Raw genomic sequence first — 21,434 nt, 5'->3', positions numbered from 1 at the left:
TCATGTCTGCTCCGGTTTTTATTCAACTGGACCCGTCTGAACCATTTATTGTTGAGGTGGATGCCTCAGAGGTGGGGGTGGGGGCGGTATAGTCCCAGGGACCCGCCACTTTGACTAATTTAAGACCCTGCGCCTTTTTCTCGAAGAAATTCTCCCCTGCAGAGAGAAACTATGATGTTGGGAATCGAGAACTTCTGGCCGTGAAGTTGGCCTTTGAAGAATGGAGGCATTTTTTGGAGGGGGCGGTCCATCCTATAACTGTAATTACGGACCACAGGAACCTAGCTTACATTGAGTCAGCTAAAAGGTTGACTCCTAGACAGGCTATATGGTCACTTTTTTTCCCCGATTCCAATTCTCTATCACTTTTCGGCCAGGATCCAAAAGTGTCAGAGCTGATGCCTTTTCATGCAGTCTAGATCCGGTGTCCCCCCCTGAACCTCCATCCTCCATTCTTCAGCCCGGGGTGGTGGTGGCAGGTATTTCTAATATGTTGGAACGGGAGATTCGGGAAGCCCAGTCTCTTGCACCTCTGGCTAAGCCGGTGGATAAACTTTTCGTACCAGCTCAATTTCGTCTCAAGGTCCTCCGGGAGTTCCACGACTCAGTTCTGGGTGGACATCAAGGGATCTCGGCTACCCGGAAGGCCATTGCTAGAATATTCTGGTGGTCTTCTTTAGCCTCTGATGTTGAGGAATATGTGTCTGCTTGTGATGTTTGTGCCCGTGCGAAAACCCCCCATAACCGGCCGGCCGGGGAATTGGTACCACTGCCAATTCCTGAGAGACCATGGACTCATTTGTCCATGGATTTCATCACCAACCTTCCCCCCTCCAAGGGTAATACCGCCATTTGGGTTGTGGTGGACAGGTTTAGTAAGCAGGCACATTTTGTACCCTTGGCGGCTCTACCTAATGCAGAAAAGTTGTCCAGATTGTTTGTTGAGCATGTGGTGCGGTTGCATGGGGTACCCTGGAATGTGGTGTCTGATAGGGGAGTACAATTTGTTTCCAGATTTTGGAGGGCATTTTGTAAAAGTTTGGGTATTGGTCTGTTCTTTTCATCCGCCTACCATCCCGAGACTAATGGACAGACTGAGCGGACCAATCAGTCTCTGGAGCAAATTCTGCGTTGCTTGACCTCAGCCTTACAGGATGATTGGTGTACTGCGTTACCTTTGGCCGAGTTTGCGTTTGGCAACCGCATTAACCAGTCTACGGGTACATCTCCCTTTTTCTGCAACTATGGGTTTCAGCCACATTTTGGAGAGTTCTCCCGTTTGGACTCTGGGTGTCCTGGGGCGGGTGAGACTATCCAGCGTTTGGGGGAGGTATGGCGGAAGGTCCAGAGTAACTAACATTACAAAGGCCCAAGATAAATATAAGTTTTTGTAGACAAAAAACAGTCCGTGGGGCCGGTGTTCCAGGTTGGGGATAAGGTATAGTTATCTACCAAGAATATAAGACTCAAGGTCCCCTCTGCGAAGCTCGGTCCTAAATTTATTGGTCCCTATGAAATTACCGAAGCGGTTAACCCGGTGGCTTTTCGGTTGCGTCTCCCGCCATCTCTACGGATCCCCAATGTTTTCCATAAGGCCCTTTTGAAACCTGCGGGGTCCTGTGGGGAGGGATCATCATCTTCCCCACCACCGGTTTTGGTAGACGGGCAGTCTGAGTATGAGGTGGAATGAATTGTTGACTCTAGGTTGGTCCGTCGTGCCCTTCAATATCTTGTACATTGGAAAGGCTACGGTCCTGAAGACCGGTTGTGGGTTCCTGCTCGATCGGTTCATACGGATCGATTGGTCCTGGCCTTTCACGCCAAGTATCCTGAGAGACCCGGGGGTCCAGTGGCCTCCCGTTGAGAGGAGGGTACTGTCATGATCCAGGATGGGGTTTGTCTTTAGCCCGTCCTGGTCAGACAGGGGTTAATTGTTTCTGCCTCTCTCTGGCAGAGGGCGGCTATTTAATGCTCACTTGACCTAGCTCCGGTGTCAGTTATACTCCTGCTCTCGGCTGAGTTAGTTGACCTCGTGCGTACGTGTGCCTGATAACTTGCTTGCTTGTTTGGTTTTGATCTGGTTCTGTCCCTGTTATGAGTTCTGCCTGTCCCTCTTGTACTGCGCTACCTCTCTGTGTATGACCCTCGGCCTGTGTCTTGACTATTCTCTGCTCGTCCCTCTGGTACCGCACAGCCCTCTCCGTGTACGAACCCTCGCTTGTCTGACCTGCGTTTTCCTCTCTTCTACTACAGTTTCCCTGCAGTACGTACATTACATCATCTGCTGCAATAGGACGCCAAGCCCCGCCCCCTGCAGTCACATGATCGTAGGTCCTGGGACTCCTTACTATTTTCAGTGCTGCAGGTCCTGTCTGCTTGAACCATCACTACAGTATTGGACCCCGCGCTCTCCCTTAGTGTGGGTAAGTCACCCTGCTCTGCGTGGCAGTTTGCCGATGCTGACAGGGTCCTGACATTAAAGTCCTGACAGGGGGTTGGCAGAAAGTGAAGGATTATAGGAGTCTGAGCGAAAGCAAACAGAAACATTGTTTACAGTGACTGTATCCAGTTACCTTCAGTTCCCTTCTGGTTCAGTTCTGGATTAATCTGAAGCTTCATACTTGTATGAAACACACTTATGTGATACACGCTGCAGACTAACGTCTTGCAGACGGATGGTTTGCAATATATTTGCTAGAAAGTGCATTCAGTTGTGAAGCAGAGAGGAGAGGTCTGTGCTCATCTTGGTCAGATTATTAAGAATGAGCCAGATGTATTTGATCCAAATGTAATCAACAGCAGTGCACAGAAACTAAATGCTGATGCACAAAAATGTAAGGCTGAATGAATAAACAATAGCTATATGAATACAGTGCTGTTAGTGCTAAAAAAGAGCAATGTAGGAGCTGAGAGCCTGATTACAGAGATATGTTACTTACTACGCTGTGTATTTTTCGTTTCTATATAATCAGTATTTTATCAGCAGGAGAATTTCACTGGAGGATATGTTTCACATGCAGGTAAGTCAGGCGTAACTCCACCCCTGCAACTGAATTAGCAGCTTGGTGACAATTGACAATGTACACAGGAAGCTGACAGGCTGTAGTGTGGGTGGGCTTATGTACAGCTCTGAAGTCTTAGCTCTGTTACATCTACATCAGACAAAACAGGGATTCCATCAAAACTACAAATCAAGCAGTTATGTAAGTGATACATTGTTCCAATCTGACTCTCTATATTATTCTGCCATCAAATTCCATAGCAAATAAGTGATGACAGATTCCCTTTAATATTTAATCATTGGATCATGGTAATTTGTGCTATAGTGCTCATTATAGATCTATATAGTTTATAGTGCGTGAGGGCATATGCCTTGAGATGTGCCCCATGTCCTTAAAGATGCAAGTAATGCCCCTGAAAAAGCTAGAAATGAGTACTGCAGAACCCTGGACAGCGCTGTCTAATTTTGACTGATAGGATACTGCAGACCCACCCCTATTCATTTGAATACATGCATCACCAGCCGTGGCCACTATACAATTGACAGTAGTGCTGTGAAGCTCCGCAACTGATCACATATGGCCCCTTTAATAAACTGGCGTGTGTGAAAGGCTAATGATGTCAGTTTTTCTTTTCATTGTCTATCATAGACAGACTGGTTCCTAGGGATCCACATACAAACCACTGCAGACAAATTGGTTTTCAGGTATTAGGACCCTAGAAATACCCCTGTCCCAGTTTAAAAGGCAGTGATCTAGAATACTATTTTAAAGTATGACATTTCTTAAATAAATAAAAAAAACAGAAAGGTGACAGGTGCTCTGAATTATCCTTGTAGAAATGTTAATAATAAGAAACCTTGTACTGCTTACCCCTGAAAAACCAATGTACCAGAGTCAACATTGCAGTCAGTCAATTTGTGTTCGAAATATAGCTTCACATTCGAATACTTTTCTGCAGCTGTTGAACAATCAAGAAGAGAGTGGTCAATATAACAATCTTTAAATTGGGATTTTAAAAAGCATTAAATCAACTTGCTACATCCTTGTTACATAGCTAGTCCAAAACCATTGAGCAGGGTTGCCAACTGTGCAAAAATTCGTGGACAGTACATAAAAAAGGCACTTTTTTCACCCTGTCCCCACAAAAAAAAAATCATGGACACATAATATTTTTTAAGAAACTATGAAAACTGGTGCAGAAAATGATGACTGCAATTTTCATCATTTCAGAGTTCATAGTACATGCTGTTAATATTATACGCTGTAGATATAAGCAATAAACATCTTAATTTATGTTCCAATGTGTCTGTAAAAATGGCTGTCCCTGTCAGGATGAGTTGTCTGGAAAAATTAGTAAATGACATTGGCAGCTGTGTCACTGAGATATTTGGGCTCTGGTACTAGGTGTTGAATAATAATTATGATTAATCATTATTACTTTCAACCCTGTATTGGGTACATACTGTATATATCTGCTGACATTACTAGTAATATTTCTATACACTTAGCCTGGGTAACGTCATATTATAGGTTAAAAATGCTATAGATCAGACCTGGGCAAAGTGCGACCATGGGCAACATCCATCCTCTCTGGCTGTTCGAGCCCTGCCTGTGGACCAAGATAGTCGAAGGGGTGAAACCATGGCTGCACCACACTGCCACCCTCCACCACCCACTGTCCATCTGCCGCTCACTGTCACCACAATCTGCGAGGAAGCAGTGGTGAATACATTGGTGGAAGAGGGTCTCCTGGCACCCTGTTCCACCAAGCAGCGTGTGAGAAAGCTGACGCGATGACATAATTTTATCACTGCGGAGAGTCAGTGCATCAGAGACAGAAGCAGAGAGACTGGGAAATGGGAGCGAGGTGAGTATGTGATGTTTTTTCCTATGTGTGGGATGTTTCTATATAAATAGCTGGGTATGTGATGTTTACACTGTGTATATATAGGAGGCTATGCGGGGTCTCACACTGTATACATATGAGGCTATGTTGGCATCACACTACATATAAGAGGTTATGTGGAGGCTCACACTCTAAATATAGAAGGCTATGTGGGACTCACACTCAAGCTCTTTATAGGAGGCTATTTGAGCTCAAGATGTATATAGAAGGCAATGTGGGGCTCAAGCTGGATATAAGGGTCTATCTGTAGCTCACGCTGTATATGGAGGCTATATGGGGCTCAAGCTGTGTATGGGAGGCTATGTGGGGATCAAGCAGTATATTGGAGGCTATGTGGGTTCACACTGTATATGGAAGGCTATGTGGGGCGTGGGGCTCACACTATAAGTGAGGCTATATGGGGTTCAAGCTGTACATGGGAGGCTATATGGGGCTCAAGCTGTATATGGGAGGCTATGTAGGGCTCAAGCTGGATATAGGGGCTGAAGTGAGGCTCATGTTCTATATGGGAGTCTATGTGGGGGCTCATGTTGAATTTAGGAGACTGTCGGGGCTCATACTATATAAAGGAGGCTGTTGGGGCTTATACTGTATATAGGAGGCTATGTGGGGCTTATACTGAATGTTGGAGAGTGTGGGGGATTCATACTGTATATTGGAGGCTGTGGGGGATCATCCTGTATATAGGAGGCTATGTGGGGGCTCATACTGCAAGTAGGATGCTATATGAGGGCTCTTACAGTATAAAGGGGTGCTGTGTGCAGGCTCATACAGTATACAGGGGGGCTGTCAGGGCTGGAATGGGACAGAAAAGCAGCCCTGCCACACAAACCCCACCAGCCCACAAACTATAACACTCCTCACCCCGATAAGTGAATTTTACTTTACTTTGTCATGCCCCTCACTCTCCTAAAAGGAGATATTTGAAGAACCACATGTGAATGGCGCCACATTGTGTATGATCGACCAAAGCTTCATTTACATGGTGCTCTACAGAGCTCCGACTTTCAGGATAAAAGGGGTACCAGCAGTCAGATCTCCAGCAATTAGAAAGTTATCCCCTATCCAGAGGAGAAAGGATTACTTGGGATAATCCAATTAAACAGCTTTTCCAATATTTTACCTTTATTTGGCCATAGTAATATTGAAAATATTAAACCAATATTGACCCTTCCAAAGTCCAATGTCGCCTCTTTGACAACAGGACAGGAGAAGTGGTACTGTGCAGTGCATACAGGGCCGGCTCCAGGTTTTTGTGGGCCCCAGGTGAAAGTCTCAGTTGGTCCCTTTAACACATACCACAATTCATAATGCACAGATACAGCAGAGAAATATAGGTATATAATGCAAAGATTTCACTTTTTACATTAGATGAGTGATAACTATTGTACATTCTACAATAGGTCATAAATCAGACAGTATAGTCCTCCATGCAGTATTATGGGCACCACATGGTCCTCCATACAATATTCTGGGCACCACATAGTGCCCGATAGAGTATTCTGGGCACCACATAGCACTCCATACAGAATAATATGCCCCATATATTGCCCCATACAGTATAATGAGCCCCATATATTGCTCCATACAGTATAATGAGCCCCATATATTGCTCCAGACAGTATTATGGGTACCACATAGTGCTCCATACAGTATAATGAGCCCCATATGTTGCTCCATACAAAATTATAAGCCCCTTATAATGCTCCATACAGTATTATGGGTACCACATAGGGCTGCATACAATATAATGAGCCCCATGTATTGCTCCATACAGTAGAATGAGCCCCATATGTTACTCTATACAGTATAATGAGCCCCATACCTTGCTTCATACAGAATGGGCCCAATACAATGTTCCATACAAAATATGATGGGCCCCATATAATACTCCAGTATGTGATGGGCCCCATATATTGCTCTAAACTCCAAAAAGAATGGGCTCCATATAATGCTCCATATATAATGGGCACCATATGAGGCCCCATATATAATGGGCCCCATATGATGCTCCAGTATATAATGAGCCCCATATTATGCTTCAGTATAATGGGCCCCATATGATGCTCCCATGGGCTGGCGACTCTGTAATACAAAGTAGGCAACTGGCCCTTTTAAAACAATTGTGGGGAACCTCCGGCCCACAGGCCACATGCCGCCCATGGTGACTTTTCATGTGGCCTGCGGGCAGGTCCCCAGAGTCTGCAATGCTCGGACGGCAATCGTACTCTCCTAGCTGCCAGCCATTTAACCCCCAAGTGCACGCAGCGTTCATTGCAGAAAGTGGTGGGCGGGGTTAGCTCACAATGCACTCCCATCCTCAAGTCCCGGAAGAGGAGCTGCTGCCACTGCCAGAGAGTCCAGAGCGATCTCTGTGCCGGCGGCTCAGTGCCTGCCTGCTGGTGATTTCTGTGCCTGATGATTTCTGTGACTTTCTGCTGGTGATCTGTGCCCTCAGCTATATGCCCCCCCTTGTGATCTCTGTGCCCTCCCAGCTATGTGCCCCAATATAATCTCTGTGCCCCCCAACTACAGCTCTGGCAAAAATCAAGAGACCACTGCAAAATTTTCAGTTTGTCTGATTTTTCTCCTTATACTAGAAGGTGGCCCGATTCTAACGCATCGGGTATTCTAGAATATGCATGTAGTTAACACCGATGCATGCTGGCCAGCGGGACACCGACGTTCAAAAGGTGGTCCAGGACGATTCACCATGATCGGCGATCTCACAGCGGGGCCTAGTCGCTGCTGCGTGTCACACTGAGTGAGATCGCTAGCGCCGGTCGGGATAGAGCTGGTCCTCTCGCGGCTGCGTCGCCGCTGACCTCCATGCGGCAGGAGATGACCCGCAGCAACCGTCGGGAGATCAGCGGCTAGCTCCACAGATCTCCCGATGGTAGCGGTGGCGTGCGTCGTTCGAATTCCATGCAAATTCGCGGCCAGACTGCGCCTGTCGCTGATTGGTCGCGCCCAGCCAGCCGCGACCAATCATCGACACAGGATTTCTGTCACAAACAGAGACATACTGACAGAATTAAACGATTATATAGTAGATTTTTGAGTAAAATTTAAATTGCTCTTTTATTCTATAAACTACTGACAACATGTCTTCAAATTTCCAAGCAATAAATTTTGTATTTATTTTCAGAAAATGAGAAATGGTCAAAATAACAAAAAAAATGCAGTGTCACGATCCATTTTTGGATCTGTGTCAGATTCTGGATTCTCTTATATAAACTTTTTTCCTTTCAGGCCATTGGGGGTTAATATCAGTTCCCCCCCACCGGTCGCCGCTGGTGTAATTGCACTGCTAGGTGAGTTTGCTGATGCAAGTTGAGACCACTCCCACTTTCCTTTCAAAGGTCACCTGAGGCATCAGCTGGTGTTGGTGATACACTTCCTCTTTGGAGACCAACCAAGCTGGAGTCAGGAGGTTGCTGGTGCAGTGGTGCTTCAGCTGAATGCAGTGATCTGGTGCCTAACTCTGCTGTGCGGTGCATTGCAGCAGACAAAGCTAAGTTTTGTTTTTTAGTTGATTTAACCCCAAGGTGTCTCTTATCTTTCCTTTTGTTATATTGTTGCAGTTTACATTTTTCCCTGTCTCACTTCCTGGAGAGGGTTTTGGGGGTTTAGCTCAGGGCTAAACAGGGGATATGGACAGGTCGGTGACTTGGGCCTCACTACCATCAAGTGTACTCCCAAGTTAAGGAAAGTCAGGGCAGTTCTGGGGCCCAGGTTCCTCATCCCCTGTTTTCCCACTACTGCCCCGAGACATGCAGTGCTTGCAGACCTCAAATAATGCTAAGAAAACAAGTTCATAATCATTTAGAAACACCAATACTAATGTTTTTACTCAGGAAGAGTTCAGAAATCAATATTTTGTGGAATAACCATGATTTTTAACCACATCTTTCATGCGTCTTGGCATGCTTTCCACCAGTCTTTCACACTGCTTTTGGGTGACCTTATGCCACTTCAGTTCTTTGTTTGATGGCTTGTGACTATCCATCTTCCTCTTGATTACATTCCAGAGGTTTTCAATGGGGTTCAGATCTGGAGATTGGGCTGGCCATGACAGGGATTTGATGTGGTGGTCCTTCATCCACACATTGATTGACCTAGCTATGTGGCATGGCGCATTGCCCTGCTGGAAAAAAACAGTCCTCAGAGTTGGGGAGCATTGCCTGAGCAGAAGGAATCAACTGTTTTTCCAGGATAACTTTGTTTGCGGCTTGATTCATACGTCCTTCGCAAAAATTAACCTGCCCAATTCCTGCCTTGCTGAAGCATCCCCAGATCATCACCAATCCTCCACCAAATTTCACAGTGGGTGCAAGACACTATGGCTTGTACACCTCTCCAGGTCTCCATCTAACCATTAGATGACCAGTTGTTGGACAAAGATGAAAATTAGACTCATCAGAGAAGATTACCTTACTCCAGTCCTCTATGGTCCAATCCTTATTGTCTTTGGCAAACCTCAGCCTGGCTATCCTTTGCTTCTCATTGATGAAAAGCTTTTTTCTAGCTTTACATGACTTGAGCTCTGCCTCTAGGAGCCTTTTACGAACTGTACTTGCCATGCACTTCACCCCAGCTGCCATTTGACATTCCTTTTATAGGTCACTTGATGTCATCCTGTGGTTGCTGAGTGACATTCAAATAAGATGATGGTCATCGAGGTCAGTGGAGAGTCGTTTTCACCCTCTACCTGTCTGCAGCTTTGTTGTCCCCAATGTCTGCTGCTTGACCTTGTTGTAATGGACTGCCATTTTAGAAATTTTAAGGATGTAGGCAACATGACGCTCACTGTATCCCTCTGCTCATAAAGCCAGAATTGAGTCTTTCTTTTCCTCACTCAAGACGTTTCTTTTCAACTCATTTGGCATGGTTAAAAGTTATTTTTTCTTTCCTACTACTTTTGGGATATTACTAGCACGTGTTTTGCCATCCAGCTTGTCCTATTGCAAGAGGATTGTGAATGCCACAGCAGGGTTTTTATACTTTCAATCGTTAAATAAGATTTGGTTCAGATGATCACCTAATTAGAAGCACCTTAACTAGAATGAGGTGTACTCTGGTTGAAATTCAACTGACACTGGAATGGAATGGCTGTCAGACATGTAGAGAAGCTGATTTTTATAAAACTGTGCAGTGGTCTCTTAATTTTTGCCAGAGCTGTATATGCCCCCTGTGATCTCTGTGGCCTTAGCTTTATACCGCACGTGATCTCTGTGCCCCATAGCTATATGTCCCCTTTAATCCCTATGCCCCCCCAGCTATGTGCCCCCCTGTGATCTATCTTCCCCCCAGCTATATGGTGGACTCTTTATTAGCCGATGTGGCAACGTTAAAGATCCATAACATAACCTTTTTCTGCTGTGGAACTGAAATGTTGTCACATGGAGTAATAAAGAGTCCACCCCTTCCCTGCTTACTCAGGGCATGGGCATTTGCAATACTCAGCTACTCCCGCTCCTCCTCTGTGGCATCTTCTGATTGTGATGTTTCAGGTCAGAGGGTGCAGTGACGTTACGTCTGTGTGCCCTCTGCCTGAACAGTCACAGTGCAGAGAGCCGGAAGACACCGACGTTGCAGTGGCCAGCAAGGAGAGGTGAGAATTTCAGTTTTTTTTAAAGTTTTGAGCAATATATGGGGCCCATCATATACTGGATCATCATATGGGGCCCATCATACACTGGAGGATTAGATGGAGCATAATATGGGCCCTTTATATTGAAGCATAATATGGGGCTCATTATATACTGGGGCATCATATGGGGCCCATTATATGTGGAGCATCACATGGGGCCCATTATATATGGAGCATCACATGGGGCCCATTATATATGGAGCATCATATGGGGCCCATTATATATGGAGCCTGTAATGGTCAACGTGTGACTGGACACACCGCCTCCAGCAGGGCGAATTTATATGACACATGCGACCCTGGATACACCGCCTTCAGTAGGGTGAATTTAAATAATAAGACGTGCAGCCGGATACACCGCCTCCAGCAGGTGAATTTCAGAAATACACGTGAAACTGGATACACCGTCTCCAGCAGGGCGAATTTAAATAATAAGGGGAAACACCAGGGAAACAATTACAATGGTGGGCCCTGCGATAGGGAACGGGGACGTGGAGACCTCCTGCACTCCCCTGAGTCAGTGTCTCTACACTCCTATCGATCCCTAGGCCGGTTCCGCACCGGGTGCCGATCAGGAACCTAAAAACCCTAGCTCACCCTGCACCTAGCCCTTTCTAGTGAAATCGACAGTGCAGAAACTAATCCCACTACTGCACTGAAACACACATAAGGAAAGTCACAAAACAGGGGTAACACCACTTAGCTTTGCTCTGTTGCTCTTGCTCCCAGCAACAGAGTCCACCACCAGAATGCAGCTTTCCTCCTGAATAGCTGCCACCAAGCCCTGTCAGAGCTGCAAGTAAATCCCCTCCGTGACTCCTTCCACACCAGGACTCTGACTGTGCTGCAAGGAACTCTCTCTCTAGCTCCTTCCTCCACCAAGGTTGGTTGAAATGAACACTATCACCAAAACCAGTGAGAGCACATGACACACCTTTACTGTTAAGTCAGAGGTATCACACCTGTTAGTGATTCCTGTGTAATAATGCTAACCACCACCGGGGGCAAACTAGAACAAAAGAAACCACTGTGTAATAATCCTAATGACCACCGGGGGCAAACCCAAACTTAAGCACAATTAAGAAAAAAAAAAAAGGTTACATGTGCTTTTAACTGTCATCATCCAACCGGGATCATGACAGAGCCTCTTATAGGGCCCATTATATATGGAGCATTATATGAAGCCCATTCTGTTTGGAGTTTGGAACTATATGGGGCCCATTATATACTGGAGCATTATATGGCGCCAATCATATTCTGTATGGAGCATTACATGGAGCAAGGTAAGGGGCTCATTATACTGTGTGGAGTATTATATGGGGCTCATTATACTGTATGGAGCAATATATGGGGCTCATTATTCAGTATGGAGCAATAAATGGCGCACATTATACTGTATGGAGCACTATGTGGTACCCATAACACTGTATGGAGCATTATATGGGGCTTAGTATTCTGTATGGAGCAATATATAGGGCTCATTATTCTGTATGGAGCAATATGTGGAGCATATTCTGTATGGAGCACTATGTGGTGCATAGATTACTGTATGGTGTGCTATGGGGTGCCCGTAATACTGTATGAAGGACCATGTGGTGCCCATAATACTGTACGGAGAACTATACAATCTGATTTATGACCTATTGTAGAATGTACAATAGTTATCACTCATGTAGTGTAAGAAGTGAAATCTTTGGCATTATATACCTATATTTCTCTGCTGTATCTGTGCATTATGAATTGTGGTATGTGTTAAAGGGGCCAACTGAGACTTTTACATGGGGCCCACAAAAACCTGGAGCCGACCCTGTATGCACTGCACAGTACCACTTCTCCTGTACTGTTGTCGAAGAGGCAACATTGGACTTTGGAAAGGTCAATATTGGTTTAATATTTTCAATATTACTATGGCCAAATAAAAATAAAATATTGGAAAAGCTGTTTAAATGCATTATCTCAAGTAATCCCCACTCCTCTGGAGAGGGGATAACTTTCCAATTGCTGGAGATCTGACTGCAGGTATCCCTATGATCCTGAAAATCGGAGCTCTGTAGAGCACCATGTAAATGCAGCTGTGGCTGATCATACACACTGCGGCGCCATTCACATGTGGTTCTTCAAATATCTCCTTTTAGGAGAGTGAGGGGCATGACAAAGTAAAGTAAAATTCACTGATCGGGGTGAGGAGTGTTATAGTTTGTGGGCTGGTGGGGTTTGTGTGGTAGTGCTGCTTTTTTCTCCCAGTCCAGCCCTGCTGCCAGACTAGGAGAAATAAGATTCTCTGGTCTGATGATATGAAGATAGAAATTTTTGGGGATAATTCTAAGCGGTATGTGTGGAGAAAACCAGGCACTGCTCATCACCTGCCCAATACAATCCCAACATTGAAACATGGTGCTAGCAGCATCATGCTATGGGGGTGTTTTTCAGCTGCATTGACAGGATGACTGGTTGCAATTGAAGGAAACTTGAATGCCGCCAAGTACAGAGATATCCTTGATGAAAACCTCTTCCAGAGTGATCTGACCAGACTTGGCAGAAAGATTCATCTTCCAACAAGACAATGATCCTATGCACACAGCTAAAATAACAAAGGAGTGGCTTCGGAACAACTCTATGACCATTCTTGACTGGCCCAGCCAGAGCCCTGGCCTAAACCCAATTGAGCAACTCTGGAGAGACCTAAAAATGGTTGTCTACCAACGTTCACCATCCAACCTGACAGAACTATAGAGGATATTCCAGGAAGGAAGAATGGCAGAGGTTCCCCAAATCCAGGTGTGAAAAACTTGTTGCATCATTCCCAAGAAGACTTATGGCTGTACTAGGTCTAAAGGGTGCTTCTAATCAAAACTGAGCAAAGGGTCTGAATACTTATGACCATGTGATATTTCAGTTTTTCTTTTTTAATAAATTTGCAAAAACTTCTACAATTCTGGGTTTTTTTTCCGGTTAACATGGGGTGCAGAGTGTATATTAATGAGAAAAAAAATGAACTTTTTTGAATTTACCAATTGGATGCAATGAAACAAAGAGTGAACAATTTAAAGGGGTCTTAATACTTTCCGTACCCACTGTATATATACAGTATATATCTTCATATAGCATACACGAAAGTAGAGTAGAGTCTCAAATGGCGTGGACTCAGGGGTTGTGACAAGGCTTCCTTTGCTGCACTTGGGATTCTGACATTTAGTGAACTCTCGCATTTGCATATCAAAAATAGCTGAGATTCTCAGCCAGAAAAGATGTGTAGTGTCATGCATTTTTTTCCCATCTAGTCTTACCTATCACCTATATGCCATGCGAGTGCTATGTGAGTGAGTGTTTTTTCCCTCACCTAGCATCCATATGACATGTGAATGCAATCTGCATGCAAAGCGTTTTTAACATCAGCTTTTACATACAGTAATTCTGTCATTTCAAGCTAACATCAAGCTAGTTTTCTAATAAAACAATCTTAAAGGGAATCTGTCACCCATATTTAGTGATATCATGTAAAGATATCACTAAATTGTGCGTCCCATAAGGATTCTAGTAGGGCTTTTGACTCCCCCCGATTCCGCACCTTTGAGGCATAAATACCTTTTTTAGCTTGTTGGGGATGCATGCAAATCGCCGCGGTCCGGTCCGATGGGCGTGGCTTAGTAGTCTTCTACCCCCCACCTCCTTGGCTTGCTTCACGTAATCTTCGTCTGTGAATACCACAGACGCCGTTGGTTTCCGAGCTTACGCAATGTAAAGGCCCTCGACGCCTGCGCAGTATGCTTTGCCCAACTGTGGGCAAAGCATAAAATCGCTACTGCGCAAGCGCCGGTATTTTCCAGCACGGTCTATGCCCTGCAAGGCGGCGGGGTGCGGGGGTGGGGGGGAGTCAAAAGCCCGAATAGAATCCCTATGGGACGCACAATTTAGTGATATCTTCATATGATATCACTAAATATGGGTGACAGATTCCCTTTAAAAACAATCTTATATACAGATATAGATAAATACATTAGATAGATAGATGATAGTACAGTTTACTGTACTTGTATTCAGCTAATAATTAAAGAATTAAAAAAGAAAATGGCGTGGGGTCCCCTGTTATGAGCTCATTTTCTGCTCCTCCAGTTGAGAGTTCTCCTTCCATTCTCCCTCTGGTGGTGACAGGAGGTAGTGAGGTTGGTTTAAGTGGTAGTGATCTGCCTCCTGATGAGAAGGATAACGATTGTATCTCTGGAGTATCAGACTGGATATAAGACAGCCGATGCCCTATCCTGCTGCTGGTGATTCAGTCTGCTTCTCAGGTCTTGGACTTCAGCTCTCTTCCAGTCTTCTTAAGTTAAGTTTGTTTTTTGCTAATGTTCACACTTGTGCTTGTTGGTCAATTCAGTTTTTTGTGTGGTCAGCTTGCCCCTGCTGGGGCTATGCTGAACTTCCACTCCTATTTATCTGTATTTGCCAATTTGCCTTTTTGTCCCTTATTAGATTGGCCTCTTTTTGCTCTGTTTCAGAATACTTCAGAGTGCTGATATAGTGGGAGAAGTCTAGTGACTTCAGGGTTAATTTTGCTATCAGACGTGTTGGACATTATTTTTGGTAGGGTTTTTTGGCAGATTGCAGACAGTGGCTTTCCTTTCCTGTCCTTTCTAGTTAGTTGGGCCCCATCGTTTGCTCAGCCTATTTTCCTGCCTGTGTATGTGTTTTCATCTTTCTTCACCGTCAATACATGTGTGGGGGCTGTCTTTTCCTTTGGGGTCTGCTCTGGGGCAGTTAGTTTTCCCTTTTCTTTCTTTAGGTTTATGCAGTCCTCCGGCGGTGACGAGGCGTTTAGGAACAACGTAGGAACGCTCCACTGCTACTATTAGTTGTGTGGTTAAGATCAGGAATTTGCAATCTGCATAGGGACCAACCTCTCTGGCTTTCTGGGACTTGGCTTTTGTTGTTTCTCCTCGGTGACCCATTCATAACAGAATCACCAGCCATACTGCAGATTCTAGGGTACTCAAAAGCAGGGAAAGATAGTTTAAAGGAAAAGAAAAAAAAAGTGTCAGAATTTTTTTTTTTTTTTTGGTATATTTTTTCCTCTTTTTTTTTCTGGGGCCATAGGAGGGTTTTTTTTTTTCTAATGGAGATTAAGCAATTGTCTGATCGTGTGGAGCAACTTGCTTCTGAAGTGCAGGGAATTTCCACCTACCTCATTTAGTCACATGCTGCTGAACCTAAGATTCCTACTCCTGATGTGTTTTCTGGGGATCGGTCTAAATTTCTGAATTTTAAGAATAATTGTAAATTATTTCTTGCCTTGAAGCCTAATTCATCGGGGAGCTCTGTGCAGCAGGTTAAAATTGTAATCTCCTTGCTGCGCGGCGATCCCCAGGATTGGGCTTTTTCTCTGACACCTGAAAATCCTATTTTGACTAATGTGGATGCATTTTTTCAAGCCTTGTGGTTGTTGTATGATGAACCTAATGCTGTTGATCAAGCTGAGAGAACCCTGTTGGCATTAGACCAGGGTCAGGATCCAGCAGAGTTCTACTGTCAAAAATTCCGAAAGTGGGCGGTCCTTACTATATGGAATGATAGTGCATTGGCGGCTCTCTTTCGGAAAGGGTTGTCAGAGACCGTAAAAGATGTTATGGTGGGATTTCCTGTTCCTTCTGGTCTGGATGGCTCTATGTCATTAGCCATTCAAGTTGATCGGTGTTTACGTGAACGTAAAACTACACGGGAGGTGCTGCCACCTTTTGAACAAATGTCTGAACCTATGCAATGTGATGAGGTTTTGTCTAGGGCACAATGTCGGGAGTTTAGAAGGCGTAATAAGCTGTGTTTTTTCTGTGGAGATGCCTCTCATACTATTTCTGTCTGTCCTAAAGGAGAGAAACGTTTTGCACACACATTTGCTGTGGGCAGTATACAACCTAAGTTCCTTTTGGAAATTACTCTGATCTGCTCCTTGTCCACATTTTCCACTAAGGCTTTTGTGGATTCAGGAGCAGCTCTGAATCTGATGGATTTGAACTTTGCTAAACGTTGTGGTTTGTCCATTATGCCTCTGCAGATGCCTATTCCTTTGAGGGGTATTGATGCCACTCCTTTGGCGGAGAATAAACCTCAGTTTTGGACCCAGGTGATAATGCGAGTTGCCCCAGACCACCAAGAAAATTGTAAATTTTTGGTGCTGCATAATTTGCATGATACTATTGTTCTGAGGTTCCCCTGGTTGCAAACTCATAACCCAGTTTTGGATTGGAAATCTGTCTCTGTGGTGAGTTGGGGTTGTCAGTGTGTTCTTAGGGACGCTCCTGTTTTCTACACCTCTCCTCAGTCTCATGATGTTCCTGATTATCTGGCTGATTTCTCTGATGTATTTAGTGAGAGTAAGTCTGCATCTTTGCCTCCTCATAGGAGTTATGACTGTGCAATTGACTTGATGTCCGGGCGTAAATTTCCCAAGGGTTGGCTTTTCAACTTATCTGTACCCGAACATGATGCTATGCAATCCTATATTAAGGAGTCGTTGGAGAAGGGTCATATTAGACCATCCTCGTCACCTTTAGGTGCTGTTTTTTTTGTGGCCAAGAAAGATGGTTCATTAAGACCGTGTATTGATTATCGTTCCCTTAACAAGATGGCGGTTAAATATCAGTACCCATTACCGCTGATGTCTGATTTATTCTCCAGAGTTAAGAGTGCCTGCTGGTTTACTAAGCTTGACCTCAGGGGGGCGTATAACCTTATTCGCATCAAGCACGGGGATTTATGGAAGACGGCGTTTAATACTCCGGAGGGACATTTTGAGTACCTGATGATGCCTTTTGGGCTCTCTAATGCCCCTTCTGTCTTCCAGTCCTTTATGAATGATATTTTCTGAGACTTTGTGGATAAGTTTTTGATCATCTATCTGAATGATATTTTGATTTTTTCTAGTGATTGGGATTCCCATGTGGAACATGTCCGGACTGTGTTCCGGATTTTGAGGGAGAATTCCCTGTTTGTTAAGGGATCAAAGTGCCTCTTTGGTGTACAGAGGATTTCATTTTGGGATTTATCTTGTCTCCATCGACTATTGAAATGGACCCGACCAAGGTACAGGCCATTTATGATTAGGTTCAGCCTACTTCTTTGAACGCTCTCCAGAAGTTTTTGGGTTTTTCTAATTTCTATCGTAAATTTATAGGTAATTTTTCAAGTATTGTTAAACCACTGACTGATCTGACCAAGAAGGGAGCTGATGTGCTGAATTGGTCTCCTGAGGCTGTCTCAGCATTTCAGGAGCTTAAGCGGAGATTTACTTCAGCTCCAGTTTTACGGCAACCTGATGTCTCACTTCCATTTCAAGTGGAGGTAGACGCTTCTGAGATTGGTGCAGGAGCTGTTTTGTCCCAAAAGGACCCTGTGACTTCTAAGATGAATCCCTGTGCCTTCTTTTCTCGAAACTTTTCCCCATCTGAACGCAACTATGACGTGGGGAATCGGGAATTGTTGGCCATGAAATGGGCATTTGAGGAGTGGAGACATTGGTTGGAGGGAGCTAGACATCAATTTGTGGTCCTCACCGATCACAAGAATCTGATTTATCTGGAGTCGGCCAAACGCTTGAATCCTAGACAGGCTAGATGGACCTTGTTTTCACGCGGTTTAATTTTGTGGCCTCTTTTCTTCCAGGCACTAAGAATGTTAAGGCAGACGCCCTTTCTAGGAGTTTCTTTGCTGATTCTCTTAATGTGACCGAGCCTACTACTATCCTAGGTGAGGGGGTAGTTCTTTCTGCCATTTCGCCCAATTTGAGACGTGCCCTGGAGGAATTTCAGGAGGATAAACCTGAGCGTTGCCCTATGGGAAGATTGTATGTTCCTGACCAGTGGAGAAAGAGAGTGATGTCTGAAGTCCATTGCTCCGCATTGGCTGGTCATCCGGGTATTTTTGGTACCAGAGATTTGGTGAGTCGGTCGTTTTGGTGGCCTGCCTTATCTCGTGATGTCAGGAATTTTGTACAGTCCTGTGTGACTTGTTCTCGGTCTAAACCCTGCTCTCATTCTAGTGGGTTGCTGATGCCCCTGCCGGTGCCCAAGAGGCCATGGACCCATATCTCAATGGATTTTATTTCTGATCTTCCTATCTCTCAGAGAGTGACTGTTATCTGGGTGATTTGTGATAGATTTTTGAAGATGGTCCATCTTGTACCACTCCCATAGTTGCCATCTTCCGCTGAGTTGGTACCCTTGTTTTTACAACAGGTGGTTCGGTTACACGGGATTCCTGAGAACATTGTGTCCGATAGAGGGGTCCAGTTTGTTTCCAGATTCTGGAAAGCCTTTTGTTCCAATCTGGGAATTCACTTATCCTTCTCCTCCGCGTTTCACCCCCTGACCAATGGGCAGACTGAGAGAACAAACCTGTCCCTGGAGTCTTATTTAGGATATTTTATATCTGCTGATCAAGATGATTGGGTCTCATTTTTGCCCTTGGCCGAATTTGCGCTGAACAATAGAGCTAGTTCTGCCACTTTGATGTCACCCTTTTTCTGTAATTTTGGGTTTCATCCTCGATTCTCTTCAGGGCAAGTGGAATCTTCGTCCTGCCCAGGTGTGGACACTGTGGTTGTGAGAATGCAGCAGATATGGGACCAAGTGGTGGATAAGTTGTCACTCTCTCAGGAAAAGGCCCAGTGTTTTTCCAACCGGCATAGGACCATTGGTCCCCGGTTTAAAGTGGGTGATATGGTTTGGTTGTCATCTAAGAATATTCCTATGAAGGTTGCCTCTCCAAAATTTAAGCCCAGATTTATTGGACCTTATAAGATTTTGGAGATTCTTAATCCTGTTTCTTTTCGATTGGCTATTCCAGTTATGTTCAAAATCCATAACGTATTTCACAAGTCACTTTTGAAGAGGTTTGTTGAGCCAGTAGTTCCTGTGGCGGCACCTCCTGACCCTGTATTGGTTAAAGGCAATGTGGAATATGAGGTAGAGAAAATATTGGATTCTCGTTTGGTTAGACGGAGACTCCAGTATTTGGTCAAATGGAAGGGTTATGGCCAGGAGGATAATTCTTGGGTCTCTGCCCCTGATATTCATGCCAATAAATTGGTTCATGCTTTTCACCGGGCCCATCCTGATCGGCCTGGTGGCATGGATGAGGGTTCGGTGACCCCTCCTCAAGGGGGGGTACTGTTATGAGCTCATTTTCTGCTCCTCCAGTTGAGAGGTCGCCTTCCGTTCTCCCTCTGGTGGTGACAGGAGGTAGTGAGGTTGGTTTAAGTGGTAGTGATCTGCCACCTGATGAGAAGGATAACGATTGGATCTCTGGAGTATCAGACTGGATATAAGACAGCCGACGCCCTATCCGGGTGCTGGTGATTCAGTCTGCTTCTCATGTCTTGGACTTCAGCTCTCTTCCAGTCTTCTTAAGTTAAGTTTGTTTTTTGCTGATGTTCACACTTGCGCTTGTTGGTAAATTCAGTTTTTTGTGTGGTCAGCTTGCCCCTGCTGGGGCTATGCTGAACTTCCACTCCTATTTATCTGTATTTGCCAATTTGCCTTTTTGTCCCTTATTAGATTGGCCTCTTTTTGCTCTGTTTCAGAATATTTCAGAGTGCTGATATAGTGGGAGAAGTCTAGTGACTTCAGGGTTAATTTTGCTATCAGACGTGTTGGACATTATTTTTGGTAGGGTTTTTTGGCAGATTGCAGACAGTGGCTTTCCTTTCCTGTCCTTTCTAGTTAGTCGGGCCCCATCATTTGCTCAGCCTATTTTCCTGCCTGTGTATGTGTTTTCATCTTGCTTCACCGTCAATACATGTGTGGGGGCTGTCTTTTCCTCTGGGGTCTGCTCTGGGGCAGTTAGTTTTCCCTTTTCTTTCTTTAGGTTTATGTAGTCCTCTGGCGGTGACGAGGCGTCTAGGAACAACGTAGGAACGCTCCACTGCTACTATTAGTTGTGTGGTTAAGATCAGGGATCTGCAATCTGCATAGTGACCAACCTCTCTGGTTTTCTGGGACTTAGCTTTTTGTTGTTCCTCCTCGGTGACCCATTCATAACAGTCCCCTATATTATTCTTAACCAGCTGAGGAAAAGTCGACAGCTGGGGGCTGATGTTTATAATCTGAGAAGGGGTAATAAACATGGAGTGTGCCACGCTATTAATGTCAGCTCACAGCTGTCTACTTAGCATTCACTGGTTATTAACAAGGGGTGACCTACCCCAAAATGGCAAGGTGTCGCCATATTTTTAATAACCAGCAAAGGCTAGGCTGATAGCTGTGGGCTGATATTAGTAGTTAAGGAAGGGGCCCCATCCCAGACTAATAACATCAGCTCTCAGCTGCCCTAGGAATAGGGCATTCATTAGATGTCCCAATTGTGGCGCTTAGCCTTGGTTCTTCCCACTTGCTCTGGTGCAGAGGCAAGAGGGCTTGATGTCAGCTTTGTAATGTCAGCTGACATCAAGCCCATTTGTTAGTATTGGAGAAACATCTATAAGTAACCACCATTACTAACTCCAATACTGAAAATTAAATAAAGACACACACAGAAAAAAGTCCTTAATTTGAAATAAACGCTCCCCGACCCTCTTTTATCCATTTATTAGTATCCAAAGAAAAATAAAAAACTAAAGATATCCTCACCTGCTGGCCAATAATCCATATGGCCTGCGAGCTACGTCAGGATGCATTGCTGAGTGGTGGCATGACGCCATGGTTCAGTCCGGCATCCATAAGACACTGAGCTGAGTGTGAGAATGCAGTTTCAGTGCTGTGAGCTGATGTCAGTAAGGTGACTGGAGTTCATAGCTGATGAACTGCGGTCACCTCCAGTATTACCAGAAGATTGAGTTTTCTTTAACCGCTTAGTGACTAAGCTAGTTTTTCACCTCCCTGTAGTA

The 21,434-nt window shown here is 44.8% G+C and overlaps 1 protein-coding gene across 2 annotated transcripts in view; it reads right to left on the bottom strand.

The window, feature by feature from the left end:
• KMO (kynurenine 3-monooxygenase) overlaps window positions 1-21,434 on the bottom strand; it is a 509,384-nt gene that overhangs the window by 244,611 nt on the left and 243,339 nt on the right. For both annotated transcript variants that reach the window (XM_073585735.1, XM_073585736.1), the window contains exon 6: window positions 3,873-3,960. In XM_073585735.1, the coding sequence (XP_073441836.1) occupies window positions 3,873-3,960 (88 nt within the window). The remainder of the gene's footprint in view (window positions 1-3,872; window positions 3,961-21,434) is intronic.

This window comes from Dendrobates tinctorius, unplaced genomic scaffold (assembly GCF_039654945.1).
Source record: "Dendrobates tinctorius isolate UK_male_01 unplaced genomic scaffold, ASM3965494v1 ptg000087l, whole genome shotgun sequence".
In the NCBI taxonomy this organism is placed as follows: Eukaryota; Metazoa; Chordata; class Amphibia; order Anura; family Dendrobatidae; genus Dendrobates; species Dendrobates tinctorius.
This window is presented reverse-complemented; position numbering and strand designations above follow the sequence as displayed.